At 48.4% G+C, this 16,623-nt stretch overlaps 1 protein-coding gene across 2 annotated transcripts in view; it reads right to left on the minus strand.

Annotated features, from left to right (window-relative positions):
- Positions 1-12,089: 12,089 nt before the first annotated feature.
- Positions 12,090-16,623, minus strand: part of TYRO3 (TYRO3 protein tyrosine kinase) — a 41,676-nt gene continuing 37,142 nt past the window's right edge. For both annotated transcript variants that reach the window (XM_033062417.2, XM_033062418.2), the window contains one exon: positions 12,090-14,523. In XM_033062417.2, the coding sequence (XP_032918308.1) occupies positions 14,148-14,523 (376 nt within the window). In that variant the 3' untranslated portion in view covers positions 12,090-14,147. The remainder of the gene's footprint in view (positions 14,524-16,623) is intronic.

The raw sequence follows: 16,623 nt of genomic DNA on the forward strand, positions 1-16,623 counted from the left end.
GGCCCACGCGGGCCTCGCCCGCCACGCGCGGCCTCCCGCCGTCCTCATTGGCCGCCGCGGCCCATCACGTGGGCGGCGCACGTTCCCCTGCCCCTTCCCCCGGCTGCTCTCCCGCCCGCGCGAGGCCGGTACCGGAGCGCGGCCGTGCGGGAGGAGCGCGGGGGGCAGCGGGGGCCGGCGGCGGCCGCGCGGTGCAGCTGCCTCGCGACGCCCCGCCAGCGGCGCGCCGCCGATTGGCCGGAGCCGCCCGCCGACGCAGTTCCGCTCCCTGGGCGCCGCCGGCCACGCCCTTCCCGCCCCTCCCCCGGCCGTGCGCGACGGATAACACGCCGCTCGCGCGTGGGGCCGCCGGTTGCGCTCCCGGTGGCCGTGCCGGGCGCGTGCCCTTCGCGAGGGGCGCCCGCGCTCCAAGCGCGCTCCTCCCGCCGCACCGCACTCCCTTCGGCCGCCCGCAGCGCCTTGCCGCGACTCCTCGTCTTTCCTCCGCCTTCCGCCCGGCAGCGCTTGTGAATCACGGAGCAGCCGTCCGTGTGCGGCGGGGTGCGAGGTTCTGGCGGTAACTGGAGCTACGAGCGAGCGCCGACGGTGCGATGCTGGGGCCCGAAAGGGTTTCTCACGCTGTGGGTGCCGCTGCCGCTCGCACAAGGCTCTCGGAGCCCGCAGGGTTCCCGGGGACCGGGGTGTTTGTCGAGCGCCCGCGGAACTGCACTCGCACCAGTCCCCGAGTTACCTGGAAGCTGCCTGGAGCTGTGTGAGCCGAAAGAGTTAAATAAAAGCCCCTCACTAATACTAGTGTATTCACTAATACCTCTGGATAGAACTGGCCTGTGTGGTTTAGGCAGAAGGTGTTTCTGGAGATTCTTATCCAGAAAGTCTATATTTGATGTTAAGTGAAATGATGGAACACATCTTGAAGAAAAAAAAATACCTAAAGAAACCCCGCTGAGCTCTGGACAACATGGGCGTGTGCAGGTTGGCTGAATAGTGTGGCAATGAGGAAGGCTGGGCCTCCCCTGCAGTCTAGAAAAATAATGTCAGGTTGACCAGGGTAAAGGCAGATCACATGTAATGGAAATTAATTTAAAATTTAAACAAAGGCTGGTGGTAAACAGCACCATAATGTAGCCCTGGGCTGAAATTTCTGTGTTGGAGGCCTTGGCCTCAAAAGGTGCTCAGTCATCGCAGCAATCTGCATTCCCCAGGCATTGTGGCATGGCTGAGAACGTGTGGCAGTATGGCTGGGGAGTCCATGAGGGATGTAGAAAGGGAAGTGTCTAATTAGACACAGATTTATACTTCTGCAAAATTGAACTTCATGTTGAATTGATACCCAATTGAGTGGTTCTCAGATCATTAAGAAGCTCAAAGATGCCTTTCCTTACACCTTAGATAAATATATTTGAGGAATCTGTATACAAAGGTTACAGATGTATTAGCTGGTACATAAGCTGAACTTTTGTTGGGCTTTTGCAATCTTAAAGCCAAGTTCAGAAGGGTTTGCGTGTCAATGGAGAAAGCACTGGTGGGTTTAGGACCTGTCTTTTTGGAATTTCTGGGCTGATTGAGGGATAGCTTCTTTGAAATTCCAGATGTAGGATCTGTTTTAGTTAATAGGCCAAACAGAGGAAACGTCACCCAAATAAAATTTAGTATTTGACATTAACTGCAATGATGTTGCAAACATATGAAAGGATAAAGAAGTAATGCCAAGGCAGTCAAAGATATTGGAGTTTTGGAATAATAAAAGATAACACATGGAGGGGAAGTAAGTCTTTGGTAATGTCTCTGGGGAAAAGACATTAGTCTTTTAGAAAACAGAGTAGTTTTGAAGGAAACCTGATGGTGTTTGTGAATATCACAGAAATGAGCCAACTGCATGTTACAGCTAAAAATAAATAAATTATTAAAAAAAAAAAGTGTTATTTTGGTCTCTAAGTGCCAAACATATCATTTATTGGAAAGAGGTAGATCTTATGACTGCTGTGGTGAAGAAGCTCCTATGCAAGTTAGATTGGGAAATCTTAACTTTAAAAATGTACATGTCATTTGAAGCAGACATGCCCAAATACACAAGAGAGGTTTTACAGAAAAATCCTTTTGTTTGTTGGCTGATTTTTTTCTTTTTTTTTTTTTTGAAAGCTAAGTATTGGGAAACTAAAGTTCATTAGAGACTGAGCAACCTTAAACAAGCAAGAAAAATAATTAACCTCCTCTTCCCCTCCTTTCCATTCTGAATAAAACCTTTAAAAAGGGAAGTGGAGAAAGAGCTGTCAATACCTGTTCTTCCAGGGATGTGTTTGCCCAGGGACCACACTGCTTTTCAACATTGTCTGTCTACCCAGAGGCTCCCACTCACTATCCCAGTTCTCTCCACTCTCTGCTCACACATCGTTCACTATGGGCCTCTTCCCTTCACTTGAAACCAACATCCAAGGTTTTCAGTTTTTCCATCCCCACCCATCCCATTAAGAGTGAAAAAATGGGCCTGGAAATCCAATAGGAGTTTTCTCACCGAGGAGCATGTTTAGGAAATAAAGGATTTAGAAAACTGAGCAGAAACAGGCACATCCTTTTATAAGAAAAAAATATGCAGGTTTTGAGTGGGCTGAGCTCGTGGGAGGAAGGAAGTGTGATACAAAGAGAAAGGGTGGTGCTTAATCTGGTCTATGCCTAAGGCTGGCATTTTATTGCCAAGCTCATTACCTGCTCTGTTTATTCCTGATGACTGTAGAAATCAAACCCCTATAAACAAATTTTGTTCTCCCATTAATAATATACATTTATAATTAATCAAAATGTAAAAATAATTACATTTAAACAACAGTAATTGCATTTAATAACCACCACCACCCTTATGTTTGAACTATGTTATTTAAATGCTTTAATCAATCATTCAAAGCCTGCAAAATGTCAGATTAAGATGCAACTTCCTGGGCACTGAGCGAGTCAGGATCACATGAAGAAAATAATGTGTGAATTTTTCAGGAAATCAGCATTACACACATGGGAACCAGATAAATATTGCTGAGATAATAGTGAAGCTGACATTTACTAGCTTTGCAGCATGGACTTTGCATTCCAAATAATGACCTTCTTATTTGAATACACGGAAAGGGTTCATTGACGATGGCTGCTTTCTAAGAGTTTCCCTTGGTTACATTGGAGCTGCTGCTATTGTGCATCCTTGTCACAATTTAAACTTGAACCTTCCCTTTATACCAGTCACCAGAGCTGCAAAGGTAGCAGTGTAATTGTACAGCAAGAAAGGTTCTTCTTTCCAAAGCCAGAGGCCAGGAATCAGGCACCGGGAATGGAGAGGTAAGGTTGGGAGGAAAGCCTGCCCAGGTTTTCTTAAATAATTCGACAAAGAAAAAAGGCAGGCAAAGCAGAAGACCTGCCCCTAGCTTTATTGCTGCTGTTGTTTCACAGATGTGATAAAGCCCCCCGAGAGCTCCTCGAGGACTCCAGACTGCTCCCCCTTGCAGCCTTCCTTCTATCAGCTCCCTGCACACTTGCAGGAGCCCGTGCTTCTGAGGCCGGCTTCTGCTCTCTCTTTTACAGAAGACTGCAAGGTGGCCAAGTCCTCTTCTTCACAGGGATCGTCCCAGCTTCTCTCCACGAGGGCCAGGGACAGTTGCGACCTCCGAATTCCCAAGCTGCTGCCTTCCCCAGGCCAGAGAAGGCAGGGCTGAAACCAGGCTGCGCTCGGCTCCCCAGTGGTTCTAGGGAGAGCCGGGAGTCCTGCGGCAGCACCCACCGGAGAGGAGCGGCTGGCGCCGGCGCGTCTCTGCTCCCGGCACGGTGTTATTGAACGCAGAACGCCCCTGGGAATGCAGCGGGGATGAGACGCTGGGACTTGGCTTTCTTGTTGTAGGCGAGTTCCTAACGGGCTCAAGGGACCTTTGGGATCTGGCCAAAGAGTCGCCGAAGGGAGCAGCCCCGACCATCCCGGCGGAGCTCTCCCAGCCTCGCTGTCTTTCCCAACTGCTTTGCGTGCCGCAGTTCTGGCTCCTCTGCTGCCACAAGCCTTGTCGAGCCCAGTCTTTCTTCCTCCCCTCCTTCTCCCTCTCTGAAGGGACCCCAGCCTAACAAGCCCTTTCCTGCCCGAGTGGTTCAAGCCCACCGTCCCGGGGCCGTGGGCTGCCCCTTCCTCACGGGGTCGGGCGGCACCGCACGGGAGGGGTTAAACCTTCCCGGGCCAGCCCCGAGCAAGGAGGCTGCGGCGCAGCTCCGGGCTCCGATCGCTATCGCAGCGCCACCGAGCCGAGTCCCGCAGGCAGATGGGGGCACAAACCTGCCCCGAATTCCGGGGGGCGGGGGCTGCCCTGCGCCCCAGGGTCCCCCGGGCGGGCGCGGTGCCTCCATCCCGCGGCCCAAGGCTCCTCCGGGACCGGGAACCCGAACGCTGATCGCTCGTCATCCACGCGAGCACGGAGCTGTCCTGAGCCCCGGCAGGAAGCTCCAGCTGCAAACCCCTGGCACACATCTGCCGGCAGCAGGGCCAAACAGCTGCGGCGCGGAGGCGCCCGATGCCAGCGCTCCTGGCTGAACTTCCCGGCAGCACCCGAGCCACTCCCTGGTTCCTAGAATTATTTCCTTTTAAACTGAAAGTGCTGGTGATTTCTCAGATATGTGAAGCCGGTAGTTCTCATGCTGCAACATCCTCATTTAAAGCAGTTTTGGGAGCCCCAAACGTTATTACAGATCTAACAGACAGACTCTACCCGTGCCCTGCAGCCTCTCCCGATGAAAGGAGACATGAAGCAGGCACAGCTCGTCTCTCCTGCAAGGGGCAGAGCTCTGGCCCTGCAACCCAGACTGCCACTGGCACACTGGGGCCAAGGCCTTGGACCTTCCCCAAGGCAGGAAGCCTACCCGGTGGGTAACAGGGAGGAAAGAAAAGGGAGAGTGGAGCAGAGGAAATGGAGGAGGCAGGCACTAGGTGCTGGGATACTGCTAGAGGAGGAGCAGTGGGGGTCACAGGTTTTCTGGGTGTGTTGGAAACTATGCTTACACCGTTGGAGACCATCTAGAGGCTCCCACACATTGGCAAAATTTTTGCCCTTCCCAAGAGGGTATCTGAGTGGTCAACAGCAGGTGAGAGGAGCCCAAGGTATCCACTGTCCACTTGAGCAGGAGGGCAACATCTCCCCTCCTCTGTCTCCTGGCCCCAGCAGCACTGCCCTGGCAGGACTAAGCAGCAGGGTGGACAGTTTTGCCATTCAAAGTAACTCTCTGCCCTAAGCACTTGTCTGCTACTCACATCCTACCTCTGAGCATGATGCAAAGGCAGGCATGCAATGCAGAGACCTGGCAGCAGAGCACCAGCTCTCAGAGTCTGGCCTGAGGCAAGGAAACTCTCTCAAAAAGCTACAGCTGCATCAGTGAGCGCTGCAGTCAGAGCATGTTCACAGACCAAAGCGGTTGGCATTAGCAGCCTGCGGGTTGTGCTGTACCCATTTGGGCAGGGATGGTTTCCTCAGTCCAGCTCCTCACCAGGTCTGGGCACTCGCAGCTCTTGGGCAGCCTCTGAGCAGCAGATGCATTCTCACAGCCTGTCTCCCAGCGTGGCCTCAGTCAAAACTCCCCCCTGCAATGTGAGGAGGGACTGTCAGGACCTTCACTATGAATGCAGCATCTTTATCTAAAGCAAGGACATGCTGAGATGTCCATTTCAGGCCAGTGTTTTCATGTTACGTATCTCATTGAAATGCTTGCAGAGAAGCTACTAAAATGGCACAAAAAGGCAATCATCAAATATTCAGTTTCTTCATAGATGCTGCTGATAAACAACATAACCACATCACAAAACTTGCACAAGCAGCCTGGGGCACAAACAAGCAACGAACTCTGTATGGTCTGAGAGTTGGCACTTCAGTGTTTCCGCATCCCTCCCAAGCCTGCTTCATAGGGCACCTCACCAAATCTGCGCCCAGAAATCTCATCAGGTTTTGCACGCTGAATGTCAATGCAAGCAAAAATTACTACTTTGGGGCCAAATTCTCATTTCAGTTGCTTTCTGTAGTTCTGCAGGAGTTAATAGGTATAACTGAGCAGAGTCAAAATCTGGCCAGGAAAATCTCCCAACTCTTAGACTGTATAGAACCAAAATACAGACTTTTCTCTCACTCAGCAATCTGCTAGTCCTTCTTGACAGCTGAATCATGATAAAAAAGCATTCAGAAACATAAGCAGGATTACTCTTCACTATTCACCAGCAAGAGGAAAGCACTGAGGTCGTCTCAAGAAATGTGCCTGCTGCCAAGGACCTTAGGGCAGTTCAGTGGCACGGTGGCAAAGATCCTGAATTGGGCAGCAAGGGGAAGGATCTGGCTGGTCATGCACAGCATCCTTGTGGGTGTGAGTGGTCGCAGGGATCAGGGGCTGCTGGTGGTGCTGGGGCTGCCCCAAGCCAGGCAGGATGGCTGTTCTCAATCCGAGTTGGGGCAGGGAAAGGAACAAGAGTATGCCTATAGGGAGGTATTGAAATTGCATTTGTGGGATGCAAAATAGGATTTCAGGGCTGAGCAGGCAGCAGGGAAAGCTGCAGAGGAAACAGAACCTGCTGGAAAAGTTTCCCCTATAGACCTGCAGATCATTAAATGACCTCAGCTTTCTGAAGGGCCTTCACGGGCATATTTCTTAGGATTGCAAACAATGCATGTGAGGGATTTTAAAAATCAGGCAAAGTCTGCTGTTACATGAGTCCCAAGAGGAGCTCCAATTTGTTCTGCAGGAGAGGAGACTGGCATTTCAGAGACACAAATGTCATGCTAGAGAATACAAAATATACCCAACTGGCACGTTATGCCACCTCTGCCCTCTCTGAGCTGCCCCAGCTCTCTCTGGAGCAGACAACATTGGCTCTCTGGCCAGTCCTCAGCAGCTGGTTATGGGGTGCAAAACTGAATCAATCCCCAAACTTCCTCAGGATTGCCCACTTCATGCTGCAGGCTTTTCTGTGCATGAGGGATTTCACCAAGGCCTGCCCTGTTTTTCTGGAATACTCCCTGCAAGCAAAAGCTCAAGTGGGACGAAACTGCAGTGACAGAAGCCATTGTCTGTGTGTTCATCTGCACTGAGGGAAAAGCATGTTGTGCCCTTTAACCACACCTGGTGAAAACAAGGTAGTGCCTTGCTTCCTTCTGTGCTAGCAGGTCCAGGAAGAGTTGTGGGAGAGACACAGATACACTTCATCCTGGTACTGTGTGGCAAGACCACAGAAAGCCTTGTCTTCTTTAAGATTTAATCCCCATTTGCACTAATGTTGTGCTAAGAACAGCTTTTTCTTTATTTGCCAAATTCAGTGTCAGTGATGCTCTGTGAGATGTTTACTGAGAAAATAAGTCCATTAATGTTTTCTCATTAAATTTGGAGCCTTCCTGGAACAAAGGAAAGTGCACATTTTCTACATTCACAGATTTCTGATAAACAGGCAAGCTGTAAAGCACGATGTTGAATTCCTGCCAGCCTTGTGACGGCATCATCCCCTGGACTTCCGTGAGCTGCTGCGCAGTGCCCCTGCTGTGGGATCAGCATCAGGGCTCAGCAGGGCTGCATAATGCTTCAGCAGCTGAATGGGCTCAAGGAAGAAAACCAACGTCATCCCAGCAGATCATCTTCACCCAGGAGAGGTCAGGGCATGGTATATAAGCAGGCTGGGTGCATTTCCAGGTTACGTTCCCTCAGTTGTGCTATTTTTATGCCAGAAATCAAGCCCTGATGATCTCAGTGCCTTTCTCACAGATTTACACCACTATCAGCAATGGGTGTTTCAGACCTACAGTGAAGGAGATCTCTGCAATGAGGTATGTTCCACTGAGACCACAATGGTTGAGTATGTGAGCATAAATCCCCCAAAAAAGTCCCTGTGGGCCAACTGTGTCTTTAGCTCCAGCACTGCAGCTCCCTACCCTACAGCCTGAGCTCAGAAGACTGGCAATATTTCATGGAGTATATTAAGAAAGAAAACAGAAATACTGAGCCATGCTAATTTCTGTCATAAATGAACAGGTTCAGCCCCTCTCATTTGGATCCTTGCCTGATGATGCCTGCAGAAAAACCCACTGGCTGGTAGGGCAGCAGCCCTGCTAAATTTCAGTGGTGACCCAGAGATACTTCATCAATAGGTGGAAAATATGGGAAAGATTTCACATAGTGAGCCTGGTCGTTGCCTCAGGTACAGCCCAGCGTATCAGCTTCAATGGAAGTGCATTGGCGTAATTGGGAGTGTTGGCAGACAAGCTGCAGTGAATCAGACAGGGGGGAGGGAGTGTGAGGAGTCACCGGCTGTTTGCTCTGCCAGAGATTTCCACCCCCTCAGCAGTGCTGGTGGAAGCATGTGCCTGTGCTTCATCCTTTTCTGTGCATCACCAGCTACATCTTCACTACCCTCAGCAGCACCAGCACTGCTGGCCCTGGCTGATCAGGTCCCCAGTTAGAGCAGAGAGGGAGCAAATAAATATTGGGGAGAGGGTCTTAAACTGCCTCAGCTGTCTGATGAGATGTTAAGCCTTGAAGTTCCGATTTGACACAGTTTTTTTTCCACTTTGCAGGGATTCTGACAACAGCTAAGTGTCTGCTTCTTTCTGGAATGCAGTTTGGGTGCCTTGCATAAGCCCCAAGTCTGCATCTTCCTTTGCCCTTGCACCCTGCAGCTGTGGTACAAGGTTCATGGTCACCAAAAGGCTGTTAAAGCCCAGTCCCCCCTCATATGCCCTGTCACATGCCTGCACAGTATTTCTGCTCCTCTTTCTCTTTGTGTAAGAAGAGAGATTCTGTAGACAAATAATACCAGGAAATGTATTAATTAGCTCTGAACTTTGCCTAATGTTGGAGAGGCATGCTGCTTTACATCATCCAGCAATGTGAACCTTGGGGTCTTTTAGCTTCTTTAAAGGTAATTTAATAAGAAGGAACAGTAAGAGTCAGCAGTGAGTGACCAAAGGGCTCTCTGCTCTGGCTAGCACCGTGTCACCCAAGCAAAAGTCGCTGTTGCAGAGGCATTCACTGGCAGAACAGAAGTAGAGAGACAGCAGCAGTCTCCCATGCAGCTCAGGTAATGACAGGGTAGCAGCCAGGATCATTGTCTTATATACTGACTAAGTAAGCAGAGATGTTCTGAATTTGCTGCAGTAGCTGCCATGTGCAGTGTACAGTCTGCTTCCCCACAGTGACCCTTTCTGTCAGCTCCCCCTTTCTGTCACCTCTATATGTCTATCACCATGCGCTGCAACCTCCTGTACTCCAGCTGGATCATTTATGCATGCAAGCCCTCTTTCCCTGTCCTGAGTTTGTGCTTCCTTACACCACATGCTGGAAAGAGCCAGCTCCTATACTCTTCTGGAAATTAGTCCAGTCCTATAAAATCTATACTGAACTGAGAAAAGCTTAAATCAACAAGTGCCATCTATTTCCTGGGGTCTCACATCTCTTTCAGTTCTATTTCAAGCCAGTGAAAAGAAACTGGAGGAAACAAAAGCTGTTTAGATACTTCCTGTGCTGCTGAAATACCTAATGTCAGTCCTACTGTCAAATATAACCAAAAGATGTTCCATTTCACCTAACTGCAGCTGGGAGTCACTTGGCTTGGCATGCCTCAAGCTGGAGGATCCATGGAGTAATTAGGAAGTGAGGAGTCAATCATCTTTGTTGTTGCTAGACCTCAGTGCAGTGATGTTGACAGTGAGGTCTGATTCATACTGACACTGAATTCCCCTTATATGACAGAAAATGCAATCAAAACCCATGTCCATCAGTCTTTTCTGTTCTTGGACTAAGTAATTGATTTCTAGCTCTGTTTCCCATGGTAACAAGGCTCTCTGATCACCAGCTGCACGTGTTGGCCCTAATAGCTTTTGAATCCACTGCTTTATTTCAGCCAAATAAGATGGCAAGATCGAGGTCTGAAGGATAATTAAGTTCCCACAAGTTTTCTGAAAAAAAGTCTGCATGTGGCAGACCGTATTACTTCCACATCAGTACCTTCACTGAAGATGGAAATTCAGTGAGTATTGGATGCCAGAGACTCCACCAAGGGAAAAGGTCTTGTAAGAACCTTAACTAGGGGCAAGCTTCACCTGGAGGCTGCAATCCCCTGTTGGATCCAAATCTACAGGAATCCAGTGTTTGTAGAACAACTTGCTATTTCAAGGGAGCACAGCAGGTGTGAAATAACAAATAGTATAAAATTAGGACTGTCTATGAGGGTTCCTCACAGAAATCCCTGGTAAAAAAATAAGAGGATTTGTAAAAGTTGGTGATTGTTGAGCATCAGGGGAGGATGAATACTGACATCAATGTATATAATGTAAATCAGGAAAATATCTATGCAAATATTTTTCACTGGTCAGTGAGACTCAGATTTTTACTCAGATTTAATTGCATTTCACTTCTAGGGAGTGTTTTCACAGAGTCAAGACTTCAACACTTCCCTCCAAACACAGGAGAAGGAAGGTGGCTGGTTCTGGGGCAGCTGTGCAGTAGCTCCAAGGTATATCTGCACTTGCTGCAAGCATCTGCTGAGCTGTTAGCCCTGAACACACAATTTCCCACATAGATGAGGTTCTGGATCAGGCTGGAGCATCCCCATATCTGCAGGCTGAGCTGCCAAAACAGCCCAGTCTGAGGCTCATCACTCAGCCCTGCCACTGGAGGTGGCAGGAGCATGTTTCCTCCTGCACTAACTACTCCCATACAACACAGGCAGTGCTGTGAGCTTCTGCTGTGCTCTTGCTAGGTGCTGTGGGGTCATGCTGCCTCACAACTTAGTTGGTAACTGCCCAGCATGGCTTGAGCCTCTGTTAAAAAGGAGACCCTGTCTCATCCTCAGGGAGATTGGATGAAGGAGTGTGGTCAGGCTTACCCGTATGGGACAGAATTTGCTTCAGCATAAACGTGCAGAGGGTCTGCATTGTTGTACTGGAGTGGTGGACAAAAAGGGTAGCTGTGGGAGAAACACTCTGTGTAATTAGGAAAGCAGTGTGCCAGGCTGGTGCCTAAATCAGAGCTGTTAGGCTGGAGCTTCGCTGGCGTCAGGATCACAGTGCTGTCTCCAAGCAGACACAGGGCCAGGCCAGCCCTGTACAGCCTCTTCACAATTTGAGAGCAAAACATTGCAGGACACCTGGGCTGGACCAGAGAGAGCACCTAATCCTTTACCAAAACACACAGCCAGCCCCCACCTCAGACAACTGTTAGGTCCCAGCTGAGGCAATGCCATCTCTGTTCTGGTATGTCATATATAAAATTTCACATTTCTGTTTTCTGACTCCCTCTTGACAGCTCATCCCATCTGCCCCCATTTTAAATTCTCCTTCCCTCCCTCTTTTTTCACTAGTTCTTCTTCTGGTGTTGCCTCTCCCACCCACAACACAGCTTCATTTGTACCTGGCCTGTCCAGGCTTTTATGCAAGAGGATTAAATTATCATTTGAAGCAGATCACTGGACATCACTGGGCACTGGAACCTTAAAATATTAACTAACTCAGCTGCTTCATGCTTTGGAAGTCGTTTTTCCTGCATTGCAGATGGGGGGGTGAGTGCTTGTGCCGTTTCCCATCTCTTCCTCTCTGTGTGAGCTGCAGGCAGAGGGCGTGCAGCGTGCTGCTTGCTTGCGAAGAATAAAAGCGTGAGGTACGCCTTTTCTTCTCTGCAAGTTGGAAATCCAGGGGCTCTTTTATGTCGGGCTTGGAACATTTGAGTCAGGAGCTGAATTTTACCCACCTCCTCCACACCTCTTTTGCACTGAGAGCACTGCCAGTAGTTGGAGAGGGGCACGGAGGAGCTGACGCAAAGGTCTTGCATTCCTGGGTAGGAAGCACCACGTCCCAGGAAGGGCTTTTTCCCAGGCTCCTGCAAGTGTTGGCCACAGTGCCTCTCTCCCATCAGATTTTTGCCTTCACAATCTCAAGGCTGGAGCAATGCAGAGTAACTGGCTCCTGGGCAGGTCAAGCATGTTCTCTGCCCCCAAGAAGCAGCTCAATCATGCTTGGTGAAGGAAGAAAGACGACTTTCAGCTGGGGCTGATGATGACCCCACACAGTTAGTGAGCATCATAACACATTCTGCCACAGTTAAGAGGCTGGGACTCAAACACAGTACAGGTTTTATTATTAAAAAATGCATAAAAACTAAAGACATGCTTCCCAGAGTTAGAGTCTATATGTACATCTGCGCTTCCTAGGCAGCTGCAGGGAGCATAACCTTCTGCCCTCACTGCAAGAGTGCACTGCACACTTTTTGTTACCCTTTGTTAGGTGTTATCTTCTCACCTGCATTTACAGCGTTCCAGCTACGAGAAAACCCTGTACTGCCTGGGGTGTAAGATGGTAGAATTTGTATCTGTGACTGAGAAACCATACTGAATTTCTGGAGACACCTGTAGGACATGTCTTTGAAGTAGGAAAGTTGACTGAAAGGACCCATGCTCAAGTCCCAGGCTGAAACTCCCCCTCCGTAGGAAGAGTTCTAAGGGCTGAAACTTGACCTGAATTTGTATTGAGACCCCGACCTTACAATAAGCAAATACTGGGTATCGAAGGGTGGAGTGTTCTGATACCAAGTCTGCAATCTCATTTCACTTTTTGGCCCCACCTTTGCCAACTCAGTAAATGCTGACATTTGTGGTATTAGTTTGAGGAAGTGCGATGTGGATTCCTAAGTAATACTGCCAGTTTTCAGCGCAGTGAAAATAAAAGAAATTAAGATCTAGCAAATATTTAGGATAAGTAGAGCAAGATGTAACTGCACTTCCTTGCTGGGAACCACTGCACAAAACGAATGCTGATTTACAGTAAAATATTAAATTATTAAAAACCACAAAAGCACTTGCAGTTACAGTGAGTCAGACATGCTGATTGGAAAACAAAACAAAACCCAAAGAGCAAAACCATTAATTTTGCCCTGTCTGGAAGGCTGCAGTGATATTACTCCATGTTTTATGTGACTTTTACAACATGCCAGAAAACCTCCTAAATAGGAAGGCCAGTGGTTCTCAAGCTTTTTCATCATGAGGCCTCTCTTCAGAAAGAGATCTTCCAGTTGATCCCTCTCCGCCAACACACACATCTTCCTGCAACTGATTTCACATGTCACTATAGCAGCTATAGTTCTTGGTTGTTTGAAGAAGACATAGGACTAATAAAGGGAACAATTGAAAGAATCCAACTTTGAAGCAAATGCTGAATCCCGCTCCTGCTGAAACTGAGCAAGTCTGTCATTGTGTGTCTCAGTCTTCTTCCTCTCCTGGAGGGCAGCACTTAGCATTAATTAGCACTGTTTCCCCATACTGCTGTTAAGTCCTCTCTACACTGCTTCCTTTCCATTCCTTTGAAGTTGGATTCTACCCTCACACAAGCCAGCTGCTCTCCCTCCCTTTGCATTTTAATGTCAGCTGCAAGTCTAGTCAGGCCTGAACTGGCATCAAACAGAAGAAAAAGAAAGACGTAAAAAAAGGCATGGGGAGAAGAGGAATGCTGGATTTTCATTTTTTTTTTTTTTCTTATTTCCTTGCTCACTAAAATGTCTGAAACTCTTAAAAGAGCCCTGGACTGAGGAAGCGGCAAAGTCACTGCATGAAATGAGCCAGGTGTTCAAATTCAGTGCTGGGTAGGAGCAGATCCGCTGATCAGTTTGAGAACCACTGAGGTAGGCAACAAGTCTAGGCAGTACTGCTGAGTGAACACGAGGGGAATTTTGCCCTCTTGTCCTGAATGACAATATAAATACCCACTAGAGTTTTCAGAGGTACCAGTCCCGAAGTCAAGCAGCCAGGATCGAAGACAACATCTACACAAGAGCAAGCACTGACTGAACAGAAGGTGTATTCAGCTCTGCTCCAGCATTCAGTGAGAAGCAGAGCACAGACTCTGACTGCCACCTTAGCTGTGACCTCCTTTCAGCAGGATGTGGTCAACCTGTAACCTTACTGCCTCCCCCCCAAATCCAAGGGGTTGTTGGGGTTGCAGTTTTTCCAAGTTATTTGCCACTGCAGCCCACACAGGTGGTGAAAGCTACAAAGCTGCCCAAGAGCCCTGGCCAGTGCTGTTCAAAGCCATTCCAGGTCTGGCATCAGAGCCCCAGGAGACACAGCACCATGCTGCACACATCCAGTCACAGGGAAGCAGAGTGTCACTGCTATGTACAGGCTAGCAACTTTTCTCTCCTTCTGTCTCTAGCTCATACAGAAGGCTTTTGTCCTCCCCTTCTTGTCCATCTGGATGCCTTTCACCCTCAGCATCATCTCCAAGGCACAAGGGGCTCATGATGTAGCGATAGTCACTTGTGACAGCAGCAGCTGCCCCAGCAACAGTCTCTTCAGCATCCATATTTCCAAAGGAGGTGTGCAGGGCAGGGTCACTTGCAGACACCTCTTTGTCCTTCCCAATGTTGACATAGAGAGGATCTTGACTGGAAGAGAGTGTGGACATCCTCCCACGAATCATTTCCAGCTGGGACCGGAGTACTCCAAAACTGGGGCGTAGCTTGGGCTCAGGATGCCAACATCTGCACATGAGATCATAGCTGCAAAACAGAGGGAGACAAGAGCACTCAGAAGTGGAGCAGCCATGCCCTGCACCTCTGAGTAGAGGCTCTGGGCAGTGAAGCTTAAAATACAGACACTTCCCCTAAAACCTGTCAGCTTTGGCCTTGCACAGGTGACACAGCATGGATGACCATTACGGGTCTAATTTCTTGTTTCTTCCCATTTTCAAGGATATTCTCCCTAAGGTCAAAAAAGTTATTTAGACTGTATCAAAACCCCAAAATCCCTGTAAAAGTATGCTGAATTTCTTGGTAAATCCCTTATTCTGCTGTCTCTAGGGAGCTAGAATAGGACTATGAGTGTGACATCTCCTAGACATAGCTTTTGAATTTATTCACAAAAAGCACCCTCACAACCTCTGCCACAGTGAAAGCCATCCCTCCAAATTCTAGTTCAAGAGCAGATAAATCAGAGGAAGAAAACAAAGATCAAACTTGTTCTTTCCAGAGTACTTTTTCTTTCATGCCATGTTAGCTCAGTGCTCCCCGAGTAATGGAAGCAGGCTGCTGTTGTTGCCTGACAGGTTGTCAACAGAACTGGAAAAAGGCACACTGGGTTTGTTTAGAGGGCTGTTAAAGAATGGACAGCAGCTTCAGTGCTGGAAGAAGGATGCTGAAATGGCCTTTCAACTGCAAAGGTAACATCCTGGCGCAGAAGACATGTTCAGGGCCATCACCAGATCCAGGTTCCGTGCTGCAGCCTTCCTCCCATGGTCAAACACCAGCCACCCCAGCTCCGGCTGCCCCAGGGCCAGCATGAGGAAACAACCACTGGCTCTGCTGGCCCGTGCTTGAGCAAGGGAAGAGGAGCTGTCCTGCTCCTCTGTTCAGTGTCTGCTGGCTGCCCTCCCGCCGGAGCGCTGCGCTGGAGCACAGCCAGAGCCATTGTCCCGCTCCTCTTTGTGCATCACCCACAGGCTGGCAGCTGCATTCCTATGCTGTCATTGTTGCCAGTTTTGCAGGGAACAGGAACAAAGCACAGTGCTGGCACTGAAAAATACTGCATACAAATGAACCACAGTTGAACTTGTAAATGGAAAAAAATCTGATATGGTCTTTACTGGGAAATAAAGAATTTCATGATGGGTTTTATTTTACTTTTTGTATTCCTTGCCATCGGAATTACAGGACTGTTTTTGATCTCACATTGCTTTTACAAAAAGCTTCTACGGTTCAGTTGTCTTAATCCTGATTTACATCCCTCATGAACAGTAGAAATAATTCTAAATGCTGCAGATAAAACAAACTTCTAATTCTGTGCAACCTTTGCTGTCAATCAGCATAATCCACTGGAAGGAAAGGTAGAGAAATACTGGGTGTACTGAATTAGCCCAAAAGTCCATTTGCCCCAGTACCCTGTGCCTGACAGAGTCCAGTAGCAACACTTGGGAAAGCATGTAAGTTGTGGGTGAGCATGTAGTGAGATCTTTCTGGTATATTCTCTCAGGTCTCAGTGACCTATAGCTCAAGGACCTCACAAAACAATACCTGTACCTTTTCAGTAGTTTTTGAATTTTGGATTTTTCTCCAGTGCCTATCTAGTAGGTTTTTGAGTTTCTTCTCTACTTTTCTGCACCCCTAACATCCTGCAGCCATAAGCTCCACAACTTGGAACTAAAGCTACTCAGAGCAGTCAAGATGCAGACTTGAAATTAATTTAAGCAGTGATATAACAAGGTTTTTCATTTTTACTCAGTAAAAGTTAAAATGAACTGCTGAGAAGATAAAAGTGTTCAGCTTTAGTAACATGAGTACAGATTATTCCCTATGCAGAAAAAAGCAAAAGGAGAAACCAACCACATGACAAAATTCATCATCAGAGCAGGAGAAAAGAGGTCTTAGACCACCAAAGTCAGTGCTCATAGTTTTATCTTGCTTTGGTCACAACACACACTAAATAGAGCCTTGCTTGGGTTTTTAGTGAAATTATTTCACCTTGTCCAGGCAAGGCAAGCTTTTACCCTGGGAAAAGTCATGGTGACAGTCCCTGGAGGATCCCAGCCCCATGTGAGGAGACCAGGAATCTCCAACCACCACCCATGGAAAACGGGCTCTTGAGCAAACATCTCCTGTGACCTG

Source organism: Catharus ustulatus, chromosome 6 (genome assembly GCF_009819885.2).
Source record: "Catharus ustulatus isolate bCatUst1 chromosome 6, bCatUst1.pri.v2, whole genome shotgun sequence".
Classification (NCBI taxonomy): domain Eukaryota; kingdom Metazoa; phylum Chordata; class Aves; order Passeriformes; family Turdidae; genus Catharus; species Catharus ustulatus.